Source organism: Anguilla anguilla, chromosome 8, assembly GCF_013347855.1.
Source record: "Anguilla anguilla isolate fAngAng1 chromosome 8, fAngAng1.pri, whole genome shotgun sequence".
NCBI lineage: Eukaryota > Metazoa > Chordata > Actinopteri > Anguilliformes > Anguillidae > Anguilla > Anguilla anguilla.
In genome coordinates this window covers 6,314,704-6,335,259 of record NC_049208.1, presented here as the reverse complement: position 1 = coordinate 6,335,259, position 20,556 = coordinate 6,314,704, and the positions used below count along the sequence as shown (strand labels likewise).

At 49.1% G+C, this 20,556-nt stretch overlaps 1 protein-coding gene across 1 annotated transcript in view; it reads right to left on the bottom strand.

Moving 5' to 3' along the window:
• Positions 1-11,161, bottom strand: part of LOC118234042 (TGF-beta receptor type-1-like) — a 52,126-nt gene extending 40,965 nt beyond the window's left edge. The window contains exon 1 of the mRNA XM_035430328.1: positions 11,012-11,161. Within this exon, the coding sequence (XP_035286219.1) occupies positions 11,012-11,081 (70 nt within the window). The 5' untranslated portion in view covers positions 11,082-11,161. The remainder of the gene's footprint in view (positions 1-11,011) is intronic.
• Positions 11,162-20,556: the final 9,395 nt, after the last annotated feature.

Sequence of the window (20,556 nt, the reverse complement as noted above, 5' to 3'; positions counted from 1 at the left end):
ACCCGCCCAACGAGGAAGACGGGGAGGAAGTGAGGTCACACTCATGTGTTTACGCATCAGACCGCGTCGCCCTGGGGACGCGAGGGACGAAGCACGGGCGGCTGTTTCTCCATCCAGAAGGACCACATCACCGCCGTCCCGTGGTGGACCGATTGCTCATTTCTGGTCACAAGCTCCCTGTCCCGACCGCTACGCACGCACGTACACACACATTACATATTACATTACATTACAGGCATTTAGCAGACGCTCTTATCCAGAGCGACTTACACAACTTTCACACAGCATTTTACACTGCATCCATTTATACAGCTGGATATATACTGAAGCAATGCAGGTTAAGTACCTTGCTCAAGGGTACAACGGCAGTGTCCTTACCCGGGAATCGAACCTGCGACCTTTCGGTTACAAGCCCAGTTCCTTACCCACTGTGCTACACTCCGTCACACACAGTCACACACACACGTACGTACACACACACACACACACACACACACACGTACACACACACACACACGGGCCCGCACACACACACAGGCCCGCACGAGGAGGCCAAATTTATTTGGGTGTAATTACCCCCAGGCAGAGTGCGGCTGCACGGTGCGCCCATCTCACAGGCAGATCGACAGCCCTGCGGAAGCTCCAAACAGGGACATCAAACAGCCTCACGCAGAACGCGCCCTGTCTCACCTTACAGCGCGTCCTACTCAAGACGCTATTGGGTAACTGCCAATATCCTTCATAAGGGGGGGGGGTGCCATAGTAGATTTTCTTTTTTTACATTACATTACATTACAGGCATTTAGCAGATGCTCTTATCCAGAGCGACGTACACAACTTTTACACACCATTTACACTGTATCCATTTATACAGCTGGATATATACTGAAGCAATTTCGGGTAAGTACCTTGCTCAAGGGTACGACGGCAGTGTCCTTACCCGGGAATCGAACCTGCGACCTTTCGGTTACAAGCCCAGTTCCCACTGTGCTACACTCCGTCCTTTTTTTTTAAACTATATAACCAACAGAAAACTGAAAGGGAAGTATTTTCAGATGGGAGATGGGTATTTAAAAAAAGGCACCTGAAACTGAATTTGAGAAAGAACGCTGACCAGGAGTGCACACCTGACGCGCGCTGCGCTGACCAACCTTACCAGGCCGACGCACGCCCCCATGGCCAACCGAGCGCAGTCCCTGGGTTTGCCTCGGGGAGCGGCGCCACGGAAACGGGCCCGACGACGGGCCGAGGCTCAGCCGCTGAGTCAGAGGCGCGCGCGGGACCGCAGCGCCAGCGCAGACACGCACACCTCCAGCTGCTGGTGACTGGGCGCTATAATCACAGCGAGCGCTGTGCGGAAGGGCCCCTCCCACAGGAGCCTCAGAGAGGCCAGGACCTGCATCTGCTGACCAGGCAGCCAATCACACAGCCGCGTCAGACTGTGTGTGTACAGGTACACTGCAGCAATTAAAACGAGTGGGGGAAAATGCAGATTCGCTCTCTCTGTCTCTCTATCTCTCTTTCACTCTCTCTCCCTCCCTCTCCATATCTCTCTCCCTCCCTCCTTCCCTCTCTGTATCTCTCTCTCTCTGTCTGTCTGTCTCTCTCGCCCTCTCCGTATCTCTCTCTCTTACCAAAGTATAGTGATAACAAAAATCAACCATAGTAAGAATATATAAATAACAATGACAGCATAAATGACAGCAACATAACATTTATTATCTATTAAATTAACTACCAAATACTATTACTCTCTCTCGCTATCTCTCCCTCCCTCTCTGTCACTCTGTCTTTCTGACACTCTCTCTGTCTCTCTCCCTCCTTCTCTGTCACTCTGTCTTTCTGACTCTCTCTCGCTCCCTCTCCCTCCCTCCCTCTCAGTCTCTGTCACAGTCTCTCTCTCACTCTCTTTCCTCCCTCTCTCTCTCTCACTCTGTCGCTCTCCCTCCCAGTCTCTCTCTCTCTCTGCTGGTATCTCACATGCCCCCCTTTCTGAACAGGCTAAAATTAACTGGAGGCATTCCGGGGGCTTCAGGGTCCCTCTAATCTTCCGCCGGGGTGCACAGCTCGCCCCTCTCCGGTGCCACGCAGGGCCGGACCCGAATTAGCCAGGCTTTTATGGCCAAGAGATCCGCGCTTTTCAAGGTTCCCTCCAGCCGCCTACACACACACACACCGGCGGCCTTGGGGAGAAAGAGCACACGCCGACCCTTCCGCCAGCGTAGCGCGGGGGGGGGGGGGGGGGGGGGGGTTTGTGTGGTTCATTCAAGTGTTTGCTGTTCTGCGCTGTGTTTCGGGGTACCGCGAGTCTAGGATCGCCCTCCTGGTTGTGCTGAACCCCCCTTTTCTTCACGTCCGTTAAGATACGCTGCCATAGCACAGCACAGCTGGGGCTTTTTCCATATTACACTCCGGCCCCTACACACGCAGCATGCCAATCTCATAACTGAATAGTGCCTAATCCCTCTTCTTCTTCTTCTTCTGTTCTCTTCCTGGGGGGGCCTCTGCCCTCTGCCCCCCCCCCCACTGTGAGCTTGCAGACCGCCACAGCCTTGTCCTAACTCTAGGGGTCAAGCCCCCCCCCCCCTGCTAAAACACGATCGATCACGACCCTCGGTTGTCTTCAGCTGGCGGCGGGCGATCTGTACGCAGTGGCCTCCCTTTTCTCCTCCCCATCTCGCACTGAAGGGAGCTCAGCGCCGAAACGTCTGTCGACCGAATGGACATCGCCCTCAAGCACCTCTGGGTCTCCTTTCCCTTTTTATTCAAGCCCACGCCGTGACACAACCCAAAACCAAAACCCCGGACGCATCGCCCGAGCCCTCGGACTTTCATAATAACGACACGTTTGTTCACTGGAAGTGTCTGCTTTAGCAGCTGGTTTAACACCTCAGGCCATAACCTGCCCAACCCAATTCAATCCCTCAATATATGCCCGTCTACCGTTCATTCTGTCTTAAATATTACACCAGGCCGGCCGGTGGAGGACGGGCTCCCCCCCTCTGTAGCCGGGTTCCTCCCGAGATTTCTTCCCATTGGGGAGTTTTTATATGTCCACTGTTTGAGGGTTTCTCAGCTCAAGTTCAGGCCTGGTGTTTGCTCTTTTTGCTCTGTTTCTTGCCCCTTCCCATTGGGGAGTTTTTATATCTCCACTGTTTGAGGGTTTCTTAGATCAAGTTCAGGCCTGGTGTTTGCTCTTTTTGCTCTGTTTCTTGCCCCTTCCCATTGGGGAGTTTTTATATCTCCACTGTTTGAGGGTTTCTTAGCTCAAGTTCAGGCCTGGTGTTTGCTCTTTTTGCTCTGTTTCTTGCCCCTTCCCATTGGGGAGTTTTTATATCTCCACTGTTTGAGGGTTTCTCAGCTCAAGTTCAGGCCTGGTGTTTGCTCTTTTTGCTCTGTTTCTTGCCCCTTCCCATTGGGGAGTTTTTATATCTCCACTGTTTGAGGGTTTCTTAGATCAAGTTCAGGCCTGGTGTTTGCTCTTTTTGCTCTGTTTCTTGCCCCTTCCCATTGGGGAGTTTTTATATCTCCACTGTTTGAGGGTTTCTTAGCTCAAGTTCAGGCCTGGTGTTTGCTCTTTTTGCTCTGTTTCTTGCCCCTTCCCATTGGGGAGTTTTTATATCTCCACTGTTTGAGGGTTTCTCAGCTCAAGTTCAGGCCTGGTGTTTGCTCTTTTTGCTCTGTTTCTTGCCCCTTCCCATTGGGGAGTTTTTATATCTCCACTGTTGGAGGGTTTCTTAGCTCTAGTTCAGGCCTGGTGTTTGCTCTTTTTGCTCTGTTTCTTGCCCCTTCCCATTGGGGAGTTTTATTTTTTTCTTGCCACCGATTCAGCATTTTTCTTCCCGCTGGGTTTTTTTAATTAACCTGACTTGCCTGCTTTTTTTGGGGATCAGGGCTGGGTTTTTTTCCCCCCCAGAATTTCCTTTCAGTTTCCTCTGTAAAGCATCTTAGTGACAGTCTCTCTTGGTTAAGGCATAAGGATGAGCCTCACAGCCTGAACACTGCTACGTTTGCGGAAAACTGGCCATTCCAAATTGGGGGGTGAGGGGGGATGGAGATCCTCAGCCCCATGTTGGGTGCGAAATTTACACAACATACACTATGTGGCCAAAAGTATGTGGACACGTGACATCCAACACCTCATTCAAAATTATGGGTATTAATATGGAGTTGGTCTTGGTCCTTTACTGCTATAACAACCTAAGGCTTTTTACTAGATGTTGTTGGAGCACTGCTGCAGGGATTTGCTTCCATTCAGCCAGGAGATTAGGCCTGGCTCGCAGCTGGCTTTCCAATTGATCCAAAAGGTGTTGGGTTGGGTGGGGCTGAGGTCAGGGCTCTGCGCAGGTTAGTCAAGTTCTTCCACACCGTTCCCAACAAAACCATTTCTATATGGACCTTCGCTGAGCACCCGGGGGCATTGTCATGCTGAAACAGGACAGGGCCTTCCCTAAAACGTTGGGGAAGCACAGAATTGTCTAGAATGTGATTGAATGCTAGCATTAATAGTTGCCTTCACAAGAACGAAGGGGCCTAGCCCAAACCATGAAAAACAGCCCCAGACCAAGCGGTGTGCAGATACTTCTGGTCATCAAGTAAACAAAACCAAACTTTTCTGCTTCCACAATGTTCTACATTTTCCAGAACAGGCACGACCAGGTTTGAAAATCTATACTCTTTTGTTAATAAATCCGCCCTGACTCAAGGTAAATTGTCATTATGTTTTTTTTTTTATCACCGCAGTAGTTCATAGTCTGTCTGAGTGGCAGAAGAAGTTTTTCCGAGACAGTTGTTCACCGAAACGCTTTCCTCCTCAAGCTATTTGAGGAGCCAAGAATCCCACTGTCATTCAGACCAAACTACCAGATGCTTCGCTGTGAACAGACTCTTTTTTTTCAGCTGTTTACAGAACACGGCAATCCAAGGAGACGACAGCGGCGACTTACCACACACAAAGCATTCAAAATGTTCCCCCGAGACGATGTTTACTGTAAACCGTTCTGAAATCTGAAAACTACAATCTCGCAAAGGAAACAATAAATCAGTTCAATATTCGGGAAGGAGAAGCAAGTGAACGCGAGGAGGGTTTTTTTTTCTTCTTTTTCTTCTTTTGTCGTGCCGGTGTCTAAAAATCGGTATAAAAACGGAAGGAGAGGCGGCTCAATTTAAAAAGAAAAAAAAAAAACAAGCTGCGGGATTCAGGTCCCGTCTAACAGCAGAACCCTGCGATTAACTTGATTCTAGCCTCCAAGGCCCAAAAACTACACATTAGGCTACATTTTCTGTGCCAACAACAAAAAAAAACTCATTTTACGATGACAACAGAGCCGCTGCTCAGACAGTGACAGTACCCCCCCCCCCACCCAACCACCCCCCCCCCGGGGAGACGGCTGAGCCGCCGTTTCCGCGGGCTCTGAGGAACACTCAGTGTTGCCGCCGCTCCAGCCGTAGCCCGCGGGCGTGGCCGGCGCAGCAGGCGTTCCAGGCCTCCGCACCCTCGAGACAAAGCCTGACAAACAAGCCGGGACAAGTCGCCGGGGCGGCGGCGCGTCCCTCGGCTCAGGCTGAAAGAGCAGCGCCGGTGAGAACGTTTTTGTGGCCGTCGGCGAGGGGGAAGAAGGGGGGGGGGGGGGGGGGGAATGGAATGAAATTCCTTTTGACGACGGTTCTCTTCGACAGCCCGTTCCGCGGTGGGGGGGGGGGGTGTTTGGCGAGGTCTCGTCGTTAGAGGCGGCGGTGAGCCTGCGTGGGCCGGCCCGGCCGAGCCAGCGGGGCGGCGTGGGAAGACGGGCGTCGGCGAGGGCTGACGAACGTCGGCAGCTGCGCCGGGCCGCTCCCGCGCTCCTCCACGGCCAGACCGGCCAGCGGATGCCCCGCCGGCGCCAGACAGAAAACTGACCCCCCCCGCCCCCCCGCCCCGCGCAAAGGTGACCCACAGATCATTTCTCTGCTATAGAAAAGTGAGCCTTCGTACAGAAAATCCCAAATTCCAAAACCCTAGGCCTATATCACAAAATACGGGTAATTTTTCTATGCTGTGCATCACAGAATACCCCGGAGGCCATTTTCTATACAGAAAATTGACCGTTGAGTCAGTTTTTTTTTAATGAGTTCAAATTTCTATGACACCGGTTTGCAGGGGCCAGAGCACCTTAACACTGCATCAGGCCCTGGGGACGCTCAGTCCAAATGGCAGCATGCACATGCTCACGCAGGACAGTAAAGGCCGGTTATTCCTGCTGTGTCAACAGCCAGCCCTGCACAGTGTTCCCCCTTTTTACGGCTCTTCCCAACAGAGACACGGCACATAAAGGCGCAGATCTCGTAACAGAAGGGACTACGTGTCAGCACAAACTACACAACAGCTCAGACCACATAGCACACAGCACGTAACAGGGCACAGGACACAGCATGTAACAGCACACAGCACGTAACAGCACACAGCACGTAACAGCGAGGAGCACGGAGTCCTCTCGCACTCAGGCTCCAGCCAGAAGGCAGAACGGCGGCAGGCAGCACCAGAGGTAACTCAGCGTTTCACCCAAGAGCCTCTCTGAAGGGCCCAGCTAGCGGGCTCAGCTAACGGGCTCTGCACAGCACGGCGACAGACCTGCCAGGCATAAACAAACAAGTAAGCACGCAGGCAGACCTAGCCCTGCTGGCAGAGTGCCACTTCCTCCAGGCTACACAAATCTTAGCCCCGCCAGTCTCAGTTGGAACTGCTCAGGGACTTCAGGTTCTGCGGGCGTAGGCAGAGATCGAGCCGGTCCTCATAAACCAGCCGACAAGATTTCACCGGAAGTTAGTTTGCCAGCTCAGGCAACAGGGGCGGTGCTGCCAAGCGTCCTTCACTTTTGGACCGTGCCGCACTGCGAGCAGCTGGGAGTCGAGCACATCGCGTTCTGCCCTTACGGGACCCTGCGTGCCACCAGCATTCGCCAGGTCAAAACCCTCCCACCCCCCCCCCCCCCCCCCCCCCCGGCGCTCGCCAGGTCAAACCCCCCCGCCTGCCCCCACACATTCGCAGGCTGTTCTCCGGCCTTTATCGGCTGGGAAAAGAAGCCACAGAACAGCCGTCCTGACGGATACGTGCAGATGTCACAAACGGGACGCCGTGATTGGTCAAAAGCGAAAAAAGCGCCCGGAAAAAAGACCTGCTTTTTTGGGTTGCGGCTGAAGGAAACCACTTAAGCACGCTCGCACACCGCAGGATGAAATTAACCACCGGGGAGAGACATTTTCATCTCAGCACAGAGCCCAGCTGGATGCGGCAGAGCATTCCGTTTGCTGAGGAGAAGGCGTTTTACGCCGAAGCGTAAGAACGCTTCGCCTGTTCAGCGACTGTCCCACTGAGTGAGGCAGGCATCCGAAGAGGCGCAGGCTCGTCACCGGCGTACAAACGCGGCGGCTCGATAAATCATCATAAAGCAGATCCCCCCCTCCCCCGCTGCGCGCACGGGGCCGAAAGTTAGCGCCGTGATTACACCCCTGGACTGAACGAGCCCGTCTGACAGACAGAGAGCGCGAGAGAGAGCGTTTGAGCCCTAATCAGCGGGGGAAGAGACGGCGCCGTTCGCCGTGCAGCGCAGCTGCTAAACCCGGCTAGCACAACACGTTCCCTCGCACTGTCTCCGCTCCGCCATGTATCGGTGATATCAAAAACATTGACAAAAAAACAAAAAAATTCCAGTGACACTGTGAGAACATATTTGTGTCAGCTGGGTAGCAAATGTGATTTTTTTGCTGTGGAACGTGTGGACACAGCTTTACTTTTCCCAGTATATTATTTACAGCCTGAAATTCATGTCTGTGGGGGGGAAAAAAAGGTGCTACATCCACCATGTGACTCATCCTTCAACAAAACTCATCACTGAGCCAAATGAATAAATAGGCTACATAAAATATGAGTGAGCTAAAAAAATTTTTACTACAACCCAACTGATTCATTCATATATATATTATATATATATATATATATATATATATATATGAATATGAATATATATATATATATTTTTTTTTTTTTTTAATGTACCTTCTTGGTTACACTACCAAATGTTTCCTGGTGTCATTTTTAGGGGTCAGTATGCATACACTGTAAGACAGGAGGAGTGACAAGTAGGCAAGTAGTATTATTCTAAACAAAAATTCTGCCACGCAAATATGCACCAGATCTGCATTCTCAATGCCTCATTTCTGAAAGAATTAATATTTTCCTATTAATATATATTAATACATTCCACAATATGCGCTGCGTCACGTCTCCTTTACGCACCGACGGGTCCCGTAGAGTTAGCATGTCCACCCTTTACTCCTCACTGAGTACACGTCGGCGGTCGCCATTGGCTTCTAATGCTACACAAACAGGCAACAGCTTAACCCTACCCTTAAAAACGTCACTGTTAACTAAAAAAACTGCACATCTCAGTCTGGACTCGCTCCCTAACACCATGGCCAGAGTCCAAAGGGAGAGGCGCTGCTGAACTCAGCTGTCCTGCGTGCGGGGTTGATGTCCCTGTCGCGCTGTCGTAAGGCGCAACTATAAGGCAACACGATAGTGAAAGTTACTGGAGCGGTTATGCGCAGGCGACCATGTCCATAAACACAGGGCGAACGCCCGATCACACCGCGCGAGCAATGTCAAACAAAACGAAACGTGCGTTTATGGCACTCTAGGTTCGTTCTGATAGCTCACAACGTTCGCAAGCACGCACGTACCGAAAAAGTGTGATGCGGGCCTACTCTTCGCATCCTGCCAGCGTCAAAAAAGAATTACCGGGCGGGCGGCTGGAGACTGAAGCGTTGAAGACAACGTGGAAATGTATGGTACAATTCGCGAGGTACATTTTTCATCTGCCAACTTTCTCTGTATTGTAGTAAGTAGCTCATTAAGATGCCGATTGGAAGAACCGGGTATCTATGTCTGTATGTATGTCTGTATGTATGTATGCGCGTGTGTGTGTGTGCGCGCGTGTGTGTAAATAGAACAATGAGATTGTTGCGGAGATGGCAAGATTTCTTCTCCACCTATCAACTCATCTGAAACGGCACCTTACGTCCGCATCACTGCACGAGCACTGGGCGCGTTGAACATTAAAATGTGTGAGAGCATACGCAATCCTCCCCGTCTCTAACCCGAGTCCAAAGCCTGTTGTTCTCCCCGTCGCTGGCCTCTTCGAGCATCTGTGCATCGGTCCAGGGCATAGATTTCACCACATTGTGATGCAAATCGCTCCAGCAGCATTTCTGCTCCAAGTCGGCTGCGCATGTAAATCCCATTTGTGAATCAAAAGCCCAAATGCCGTCGGAACGACTCCCGCAAGGAGAAGTCAACATATTAATTCACACTCAATTCTCCAAATGACAGTATGTAGCTAACCGTTTTATTTTTATCCCCGCAATAAATCCTGTTTCGCACAAAGATTTTGCTTGCACACTCGATACATTAGCCAGACCACGAGCCCGCTTTTGAAACCGTTCGTAAGCCAATACTACGAGCTTGTGCCTGTTGTGTACACAAAGACAGACAAGAAAATGATATTTTTCTGTAATGTCAACATAACTGGCTAGCTCGTTAAAACAAACAGCCAGGTAGTCATTTGGTAATGCTAAATAGTGCCAGCATATTTATAGAAAACAGCTATATATTTACGGGTGGAAACTTCGGTGTATTTATAATTCCCATAGGCAGGTCGGTTACTACAAAAGGGGGAACTTCTACAGCTTCCGCATTAATACATTGGCCTTCTTTTGATTTGAAGTTAAAGTTAACAGAGACAAAGGGCTAACGTCAATTAAAAATGTCACGTTATCTAGTAGTACAAAGTGGTTACGTTAGTTATATTCTCTGATTCTCCAAGTCCAACAAGCATTTATGCCACGAGAACGGACGCTAACCAAAGCTACATTTGAGAGATCCAGACAGTAGATACAGAAGTTGTTTACACGCTAGGCTAGGCTGTGACTAACTACGCTACACGTCCGATGATGAAGTTAGCTCGCCTGTCTCCTGTTTACTTGACTGCTAAATTAAAATAAAAAAACTCGTAGACACCAGCACGGTACGTTTTAACGTTGACTGGCGTGTTTAAGACCGAAGACAGAACACACAACACTATTAGCCAACTCGAATAGTTTTTTTTTTTCTCGCTAAAACCGCACTTAGACAAACCGCAGTACAATTTTGCGAAAACAAACAAGCGACGTCAACCACCAAACGCTGTCCGCGACATAGTCACGTTCACAGAGTGAACTCATAACTTATCCGTTGTAAAATAAGTTTGAAGAGCAGGGAAAACCGTACATGAGCTACCAATCTTTAGGTCGTTAATTAAAGTGGATTTAGTTAACAATATTTGAAGAACAAAATGACATTATCTTGTTAGCGGCCGTTTGGTTATCAAGTGATCAATTAGTTACAAGTGGATCCACACCTGCACACTTGTGTTTTCACTTTTGTCATAACGGTAAATTAGCCAGTTTAGTCTGGATCTCATTTCAGAGAAAGGCAAAACGCAAGGATTGAGAGACGCTGTCCAGCGACGAAACGTTAGCCATCTTTTAGCCAACTAGCCATCGGGAGACCAGTTTAAGACCGGCACGACTCAGCATAAACTTTTAAGTGCCAGTTTAACATTTAATTTAGTTAGCTACCACATATGGGATGTTAATCAGACTCTAGCCACTTTTCACGCACAGCGGACCGCGGATTAGTGCGCGGGGCATCCCGCTTGACTGAGATCCTGTAGACTAGGAAGGCAGCTAGCTAACTGTTAGCTAGTTAGAACAGGGTGACTTTTCGATCTTTCTTTTCAGTCAGGGGATAGCTGACTGCTCCGTTAGCTGGCTAACAATAAACATTCCTGACAGCGCAGCTCTCGCTGACCTGCGCCATCTTTGAAAACTGTCTTCCCGCATACGATTCTTGTGTAAAGGACCGTAACAGCAGACCTGAAACTATCGAATTAAAGAAAAAACTTTACACATTTTCAGCACCGTTCAGGCCTCTTACCTTGCGTTTCTCGAATCCCTGTCCCGGAAAGCAGGACTAAAACGACTAAAAAACAGGAATTTGTATCCATTATGATTCTCACTTTGCTAACTCTAGCCCAGCTAGCCAGCAAGCTGTCTCTCTCGCGCACAACTTCTGTAGTCTTTGCTTGAGGGGGAAAAAATACACTAATCCTACTGGCTGGCTGAACACCCACGCCCCGCCCAGACCGAGCCCCTACTCCCCTAAGACACAGATCAGCGCCGTGGTAATTGCTCCAACCACTCCTGTTCACATATTTGTAATTATTAACCCTCAAACATTAAAACATTTAATCTCATCTTTAAAAAATAAAAATAAAAAACAGTATAATGTTTTATGTCCAAAGAAAAAAGCGTGCAAACTTGCCCCCATTGCAATCAATGGGCTTCATGTAAAATGTAATTATAAATGAGGAAAATAGTGTTACATATGAGAGGTGTATAAACAAAATATAGCTATTATTAGTGTGAATAAAAAATAAGGCTGCAGAATATATTTTGAGAGAATAACATATTGATAACCTTAATTAAATAATGGTATGTGAACAATACTTGGATAAGCGCAGAAATTGGCCTACATCATACCATGCATCCCAGATGCTGTGACCACATATTCTTAAACTGCACAATTCAGTAGGCTATTATCAATATTCATTATTTTCTAAACTACTGAAAAACATACAGACATTGTTGGCGTACATACACAAAACAAATATATTTACTTTGTGGAACAGTGTATTCTTTACTTAATCTTTTATGGCAGACTGAAGAAGGTATCTTACCGAAACGTTTCTTTCTCTTTTCTCACCCAACACCTTTTTGGTGGCACATTTGTTTTGTACAGCACTATGGACCGTTAAATATTTGAGAAGATTTTTGCATCCCTAAACCTCAGTTTGGACATTCCTTTTTGTTTAATATCAGTGTGCGAGCATTTTCTATATCTCATTTTACTTAATCTCTGCTCCGACAACAGCACTTGAACCGGGAAATCCAATATCAAACTGCATGCTGTTGCCACTGCAGCCAACTGATATTATCTGAAGTCGTTCTGCACAAAGTACGGTAGCTGACTCAGCCTCTGTTCTATCAGTGCAATCACAAATATCACAAAAAGTATACTGATATCTCCCTATTTATATTGGTTTATTTTATCAAGTAATTCCACGCTTCCTCTGCTTGTCACAATACTTATAAACAAATAAGAGGTTTGGGGGAACTGATTTATCAAAAAAATGTGGCTCTGCTTTCCCAGAGCTAAGATGATTTTATTTTAAAAATCCATTTGTATCTCTATGGGACTTGTGCTAGCTCTCCCATTTAGTAATATGACACTTGAAAGTGGGATCAATGTTTGTGTATATTTTGTCCAGTCAGGTTTAGGGAGGTGGAATCTGTGAACAGAAGAATACTGGAAAATTCAGATTATGGACAGTATGATAAATGTGAAAACATGGGCCACTTAAGTCTACAATTTAATCATTCTGTCAACATCATGGCCTTTATGTAAATACAAGAAAATTGAACAACATTCTATATGTAAAGTACATTTTTGAAAGTATTTGTAAAAAAAAAAAAAAAAAACTTTAAAAAAACACAATTTACAATGTTGTATGGTTTTTCATGACTGAGATAAAAATAAAATTGAACAAAATTAGTTTGAGCAAACTACTATTCTTATATGAAGAGGAACATTCTATATGTTAGAGATGCTTAGAGAATGACTGTGTTACATACATGTGAAGCAGAGATAAATGCATTCAAAGTTTGATTTATGAGCATTTATGGTTGTGATAAATTTATTTATTGAGTCCATTTGAGCAAGTCTGTAAATTAGTTATGGCAGAGAGCTTTAATCATAAAATGTGCCCAGTATAAGCTTCAGCCTGATATAACTAGTAAGAAACAGGCCTCACCACTCTGTTGCCGGGTTGTAAATAATAACAAAACATTGACATTATATTTGATTGACATACCTGTTTTAATCAAGATCACGTAGAACATTCAGATATTCTTCTTGATTTCAGTTACCCCATCAACTTCAACGTTATTAGATATCCGTGACTGTGCTACCGGAGTATCTTTATGCTGAAACCTGATTTTCGGCATCCACATATCAATGACTGACGATTCCCACTACACAACACAGTACAGAGAATGCACAATAAATAAGAGGAAGTTTAAATGAAAGAAAGCAAAAAAAAGTTACTGAATTAAACGAGATGATTTTTTAATATAGGCCTGCGTTAAAAATATGAATAAACCTAAATTTTCAATGTGCGTTTGCGGGATGTGCACACGTACACATTCACAATTGTTTTATGGGAAATGATTTCACGTGATAATGTTTAAAAACACGTCATCCATAAACAGATGAAATTTTCCGCTTTCACAAATTGCATGTAGGAGACCATCTGTTATGTGAAAGTTAGCAGAATTGGTATTTTATTATGCTCGAGGTTTTAGCCGATTACATTAACGATAAGCGACGCGCAGGTGTTCCCGCTTCTCCAAAAGCAGCTTCCCACGGCATCAACGCCAGTCCACAACACTTGTGCGGCAGAAGGTGTCTGTAACCCCTCAGCAGACACCTATAATCATTGTCAAAACGTTGACCCGTGTGTCTTCTGATTGGCTGAGGGGAAACGTGTTGCCGGGAGGATTGTGGCAGTTGACTTCTGATCCCATTGGAATCCTAACCCCTATCCATTTCAGTCACACCCATTGTTGAGCCGTGATGGCGATCATTAGAAGAACGTGAATGTGGGCGTTTAATAAGGAATGGAAAAATTAATGAAACACTACATGGATATCACATGGATATTAGCATATGAAGATAATGTCATTCAGCCTCATAGTAAATATTGGTAAACAAAAATTAATCACCACTTATTTTATAATTAGGACATGATTATCACAGTATATTGCATTTCATGTAATATTAGAAATGTAAGGTTCATAATAAGATGTGATTGCCTGCATGCAAAGAAAAGTAAAAAAAAAAAACGGAATTGGAGAGACATAAATATCAGTGTTACCATATGTTAGAATCCTTTGGTTTAAAAATCTTAAACATCAGTATGTTGATGTGAATGATGCTGGAAAGAAAAAAAATAAATAAAAATGCTCAAATGTTAATTTAAGACTGAGAATACATGCTATCACAGTGTTGTTGTATTCTTATTTAACCTGAATTAACCTTACCTTCGTGAATAAATGCTGTCGCTGTATAAATGTACATCAGAATATCTGAACATTCAAATGATTGATTGTAAATTATTTCAAAAGAGTGCGTGAAGTACAGTGCACGGTTTGACAGTAATTCAAATTGGGCTCGTCTTTGACTAATGTTACCCTAATGCTGTCACACCGCATTCAAAACACCCCCAACACCCCCCCCCCCCCCCCTCCACTCCTCCCCCCAAAATCCCCAGTCCTGTGGCAGAGATTGATGAGCATGTATTGTTTGATCTGGGTGCCGGGCCTGTTGATCTTACTGCTGGTTTTGTGTGCACTGCAGTAAAACTACCCCCCCCCCCGCCCCCCTCCAAAAAAAAAAGGGAGAGGGTGGAGGCGGAATGCAGTGCTGGCTTTGGATTTCACAATCCCCAACGCCCCCCCCCCCCCCCGCCCCCACCCCTCGAGTGTTGGTCCGATTGTCCAGTGAGCCGTGCGGTGCAGAATAGACTGGGATGGGGCGGGGGGGGGGGGGGGGGGGGGCGGGGGGTGGACGCAAACAGAGGCGTGCCAGCACAGCGTGCAGCTAGCTGACAGAGTTATTTTCCTGCTACTGCATTTTTGGTTCCTGTCATCTACCCGGGATTATTCCCAGAACAGCCACCTGGAAGCAGTTCCAAAAAAACCAGCCCCTCTTCCTGGAAGAGGCCAGGCCTGTTTTTTTATTTTTTTTTATTTTTTACTTTATGTGCCTTTTTATTTGACGGTTCAGGCCTGGTTTTTGCTTTTTTTTGTTGTTGTTGTTTCCTACTCTATAAAGCGTCTTTGTGAGTTTTCTGCAACGGGCGCTACACAAATAAAACTGATTAGATTTTGTTTGACTGTGGACTGTGCTGACCTGAGGGTGAACCGAATGTCTACACCCCTGACGGGACAGATCAGAAAACCACTGGCTTTTGGTTTCGATGAGATGTGCAACCAGGGTACATCTGCACGTACACAGGCGGTAGAGTTCCTCTATCGCGGCCCCACTCCTCTGGAACTCTCTACCTCCAAAATATCACACAGGCTTTCCATCACTGCCCACTATCAAAAAAAAAAAAACTCCCAAAACCCACCTGTTCAAAACAGCTTCCAACATATAATTCACCTGCTATGTTCATTACCTGTTTTTAGTTCATTAGTTGGACTGTCCATATGTTTTCATTTTGCTCATCTCACACATTTTATTGCTATGCACTATTGTTTTTTTTTTGTTGGCATTGCTATGTGTCTTTTTGGCTTTTCCTCTGTTTTGATTTTGTCGTGAAGCATCTTTTAGCACTTTGAAAAGTGCTGTAAAGATAAAACGCACTACTATATTGCTATTGTTATTATTGCAGTTATCATTAGTTCATCCTAATATCTGAAATGCACTTTTGTGTACCAACAGGAGCTCGACATTTTTTTCTTAACGTAGTGCTATGTATATAAAAGCCAAGCTGTATGGAGCTCAGCTTTGTAACAGTTACCTATGCTGTTCACGGTTGGCGTCCCACGGCCAACCCTACCTTTTTCACGGGTTTAACATCTTCCTACAAGAACACCGGAATCCTCTTGAGAGTTGTCTTGTCTTTTTTAAAAATGTTTTTTTGCCTGAGGAGCTGACAGTCTTGTGCCATGCATCCTCGAGGCATGTGCGCAAATCATTTTTACGACATCACATATTATCCAAAAAGAAGAAGAAGAAAAAATCAATATGTCTATGCCAAGTTGTTTTACAGTTTTTTTTTTTGTTTTTTTTTTTTTAAATCAACCAATCAAGATACGCAGCCAGGATAGCAACTGTGCTGAGAGGAGGACATCTGGACATGACATGTTTCTGTAGTGATTTATTAATGTGACAGAGAAATGTGTTCTGCCTCCATCCGCAGGCAAATGTATGGCGCCTCATATTGTCTCACATAACTACAGGCACGTACAGTAAATAAAGTATGATGATCTAAAAAAAAAAGAAAAGAAAAGAAAAGAAGGAATGTTGCTGAGAGGTAGTACCCCAGAGACATAAAAAAACATACATGAATTCCCACATTAATTTATGATCATCCTTATGAATATAGATGATGGATTATGTGGAAAAAACAAAGCTGCCATAGGCACTGTAGCCATTCCTTCTGCACACTTTCCTCCGATACCTTTGCTTTCTGGGGCGCTAATAAACTTTTTGAATGTAAACAGGTTTTCCAATGGGGCGCGAATGCCGATAAGCCGCATCAGCTTGTCAGCACAAATTGGGCAGCGGTGTGCTTTTCGCTGGGTTACATATTGAACATTGTTTCTTTCTGGGCCTGAGCGAGGTTGTTTAGCAACTGCCTGCTAGCCCTCGAGGGTTGCGATCTTTGTAAGGTCCAATTAGTCCGTTATTTGTATCCGTCCTTGGGCTAAAGCACGTAGGCCTAGTGATCCAATTGGTGCTAATTGTCTAATTTAGGCGCTAAGATGTTTTGGAAAATCAACACCCTCTTTCAGTCTGGAGCCAGAGCTGAAGTGTTTATGGGAGTTTACTGTTTTTTCTTTTTAAAATTTTTATCGAAACACAAACAAAACAAAAGGGAAATGAATTACTTTGATAACCTCCTGTCACGGTACGGGTAGAGGGGACCCAAACGCAGAGGGGGAAAAAAAAAACACGAACTCAAAAGGGAAAATTAACAAAGATTTTACTAACAAAAAGGGCAAACAACCAGGGAACAGACAAGGGCACGAAGGCCAAAACAAACTCAAAAAATATCGAAATAAAACAGAAAACAAGTCGAACTCACAAACACGGGCAGGGCAGAACACGGACAGGGCAGAACACGGGAAGGCAGAGCACAAGGAAAGGTCAAACAAAACACAGGCAGGTAGATATGGTGAAACAAACAGATGTCGGGAACAAACACAAACAATATCTAATGAAACAACAGGAACTCAAAAACACAGGCAGGACAGAGTACAAGTAAGTGGAACAAACACAAACAGGTCACAAACACAGGCAGGTACAAAGGGTCTAAAACATACACAAGTTGGGAACAAACACAAGCAGGCAGGTACATGTACGTCAGGTAACAAACACAGGCAGGTACATACGGTTTTCAAACAGATTTCAGGAACAAACACAAGAAGGCAGGTACATGAAAGTCAGAAGACAAACACAAGGCAGAACACACGCAAGGAACCAGCACCCGAGTCAAGGGAACAGAGAACTTAAATAGACAAGGGGTAACAAGACACAGGTGAACTCAAAAAACAATCAAACCAGAAGGAGGGGATAACAAGACACAGGTGGGAACAATGATGGGATAACGAGACAACCAATAATACAATTAACAGGGGGGAACAGGACACAAAACAGAAGTGCCGCCATCTGGCGGCCCAACAGGGAAAACGCAGACAGGAACACCGGAACATGACAGTACCCCCCCCCCAAGGGACGGCTCCTGACGTCCCAGGAGGCCGACCCGGGGAGGGAGTCAACAGAGGGTGGAGCTGGAGACAGGACAAGACAAGAACAGGGACAGAACACGGGAACAGGACTCAGACAGGAACAGGGACTGGACACAGAGCAGGAACAGGACTGGGGCAGGAACAAGACTTGACAGGACAGGGACAAGACAACAACAAGACTCGGGGCTGGACTGGGCAGGACAGGAACAAGACAACAAGACTCGGGGCTGGACCGGGCAGGACAGGAACAAAACAAGAACAAGACTCGGGGCTGGAGGGGAACTCGGGGCTGGACGGGAACTCGGGGCTGGAAACAGGACTCAGGGCAGAAACAGGACTGGACACAGGACTCAGGGCAGAAACAGGACTGGACACAGGACTCAGGGCAGAAACAGGACTGGACAGGAACAGGACGGGACTCGGGACTGGACTAGGACGGGGGAACAGGACTCGGGACTGGGCAGGACCCGGGCAACACGGGGAGACTCAGGGCTGGGCAGGACTCGGGCGACACGGGGAGACTCAGGGCTGGGCAGGACTCGGGCGACACGGGGAGACTCAGGGCTGGGCAGGACTCGGGGAAACTCAGGGCCCGCACATCGGGCGACACGGGGGAAACTCAGGGCCCGCACATCGGGCGACACGGGGGAAACTCAGGGCCCGCACATCGGGCGACTCGGGGGAAACTCAGGGCCCGCACATCGGGCGACTCGGGGGAAACTCAGGACCCGCACATCGGGCGACTCGGGGGAAAATCCAGGGCCTGCACTCGGGCGACACGGGGACTCAGGAAACCAGGGGGGACTTGGACAGGGGCAAGGCAGACATACAGGACAGGACTGAGACGGGGCACGACAACACTGGACTGGGTTGGACAAGACTGAGGGGGGAAACAGACTGCCAGATACTGGCACAATCGGGAGACCTACAAGGACAGACACAGGGACAAGCAGGCGGGGAGGCACACGGCGACACCGACGGACACACAAAGGGACAGGCAGACAGGGAAGGCGAGGGGGGAGCCCAACAACTGACATAGGGACTGACACACAGGCAAACAAGACAAAACACACGCGGACTGGCACACTGACAGACAGGCAGACAGGCGGGCAAACACGTTGGCCGATGGGCTGACGGCTTGGGGGGCAGACAAACAGGCCAACAAACTGGCTGACACACATACGGGTAGACCAACAGACAAACAGGCGGGCAGACAATTAGACAGGGGGGCCGGGGAACACACGGACACACGGTTGGGAGGACGAACACCAAAGGGAGAATGGACACCAGGGGGAGCGACGAGACCGGGGGAGGGACGACCACTGGGGGGAGGACGGACTCCGGGGAAGAGACGATCACTGGGGGAAGGACCGACACCGGGGGAGGGACGACCACTGGGGGGAGCGACGAGACCGGGGGAGGGACGACCACTGGGGGGAGGACAGACTCCGGGGAAGAGGCGACCACTGGGGGAAGCGACGACACCGGGGGAGGAGCGACCACTGGGGGAAGCGACGACACCGGGGGAGAGACGATCACTGGGGGAAGGGCGAACACTAGGGGGAGCGAGAACACTAGGGGAAGCACAAACGCTAGGGGGAGCGTGAACGCCAGGGGGAGCGTGAACACCAGGGGGAGCGCGAGCGCCAGGGGGAGCGCGAGCGCCAGGGGAAGCACGAACGCCAGGGGGCAAGGTGTGAACACTAGGGGGAGCGAGAACACTAGGGGAAGAACGGACACTGGGGGGCGTGAGAACACTAGGGGGAGCGAGAACACTAGGGGAAGAACGGACACTGGGGGGCGTGAGAACACTAGGGGAAGCACGAACGCCAGGGGGAGCACGAACGCCAGGGGGAGCACGAACGCCAGGGGGAGCACGAACGCCAGGGGGCAAGGCAGGTGGCTTAGCCTGCGGGGCGGCCAGAGCAGTCTGCGGCGGACCCTGCGGGACAACAGATGGGACCGTTGTCCTCTCCGGGGCTCTGGACGGCTCTGGAGGCCTCTCCGGGGCTCTGGACGGCTCCGGAGGCCCCCCCGGGACTCGAGGCGGCTGCGGAGGCCCCCCTGGGGCTTGAGGCGGCTCCGGAGGCCCCCCCGGGGCTCGAGGCACAAGTAAAGCCCGAAACTTGGGTGTAGCAGGCAGCCTCCGCGGAAGGGTCAGAGCAGGCGGGGCCTCCGGGGCTGGAGGCAGCTCTGGGGGCCTCTCCGGGGCTGGAGGCGGCTCTGGGGGCCTCTCCGGGGCTCGAGGCGGCTCTGGGGGCCTCTCCGTGGCTCGAGGCGGCTCTGGGGGCCTCTCCGGGGCTCGAGGCGACTCTGGGGGCCTCTCCGGGGCTCGAGGCGGCTCTGGGGGCCTCTCCGGGGCTCGAGGCGGCTCTGGGGGCCTCTCCGGGGCTCGAGGCTGCTCTGGGGGCCTCTCCGGGGCTCGAGGCGGATCTGGGAGCCTCTCCGGGGCTTGAGGCGGATCTGGGAGCCTCTCCGGGGCTCGAGGCGGATCTGGGAGCCTCTCCGGGGCTCGAGGCGGATCTGGGAGCCTCTCCGGGGCTCCAGGTGGCTCTGGGGGCCCCTCCGGGACTTGGGGCAGAGCAGGCCGTGAAGGCCGCTCCAGGACTTGGGGCAGAGCAGGCCGTGATGGCCGCTCCGGGACTTGAGGCAGAGCAGGCCGTGAAGGCCGCTCCGGGACTTGAGGCAGAGCAGGCCGTGAAGGCCGCTCCGGGACTTGAGGCAGAGCAGGCCGTGAAGGCCGCTCCGGGACTTGAGGCAGAGCAGGCCGTGAAGGCCGCTCCGGGACTTGAGGCAGAGCAGGCCGTGAAGGCCGCTCCGGGACTTGAGGCAGAGCAGGCCGTGAAGGCCGCTCCGGGACTTGGGGCAGAGCAGGCCGTGAAG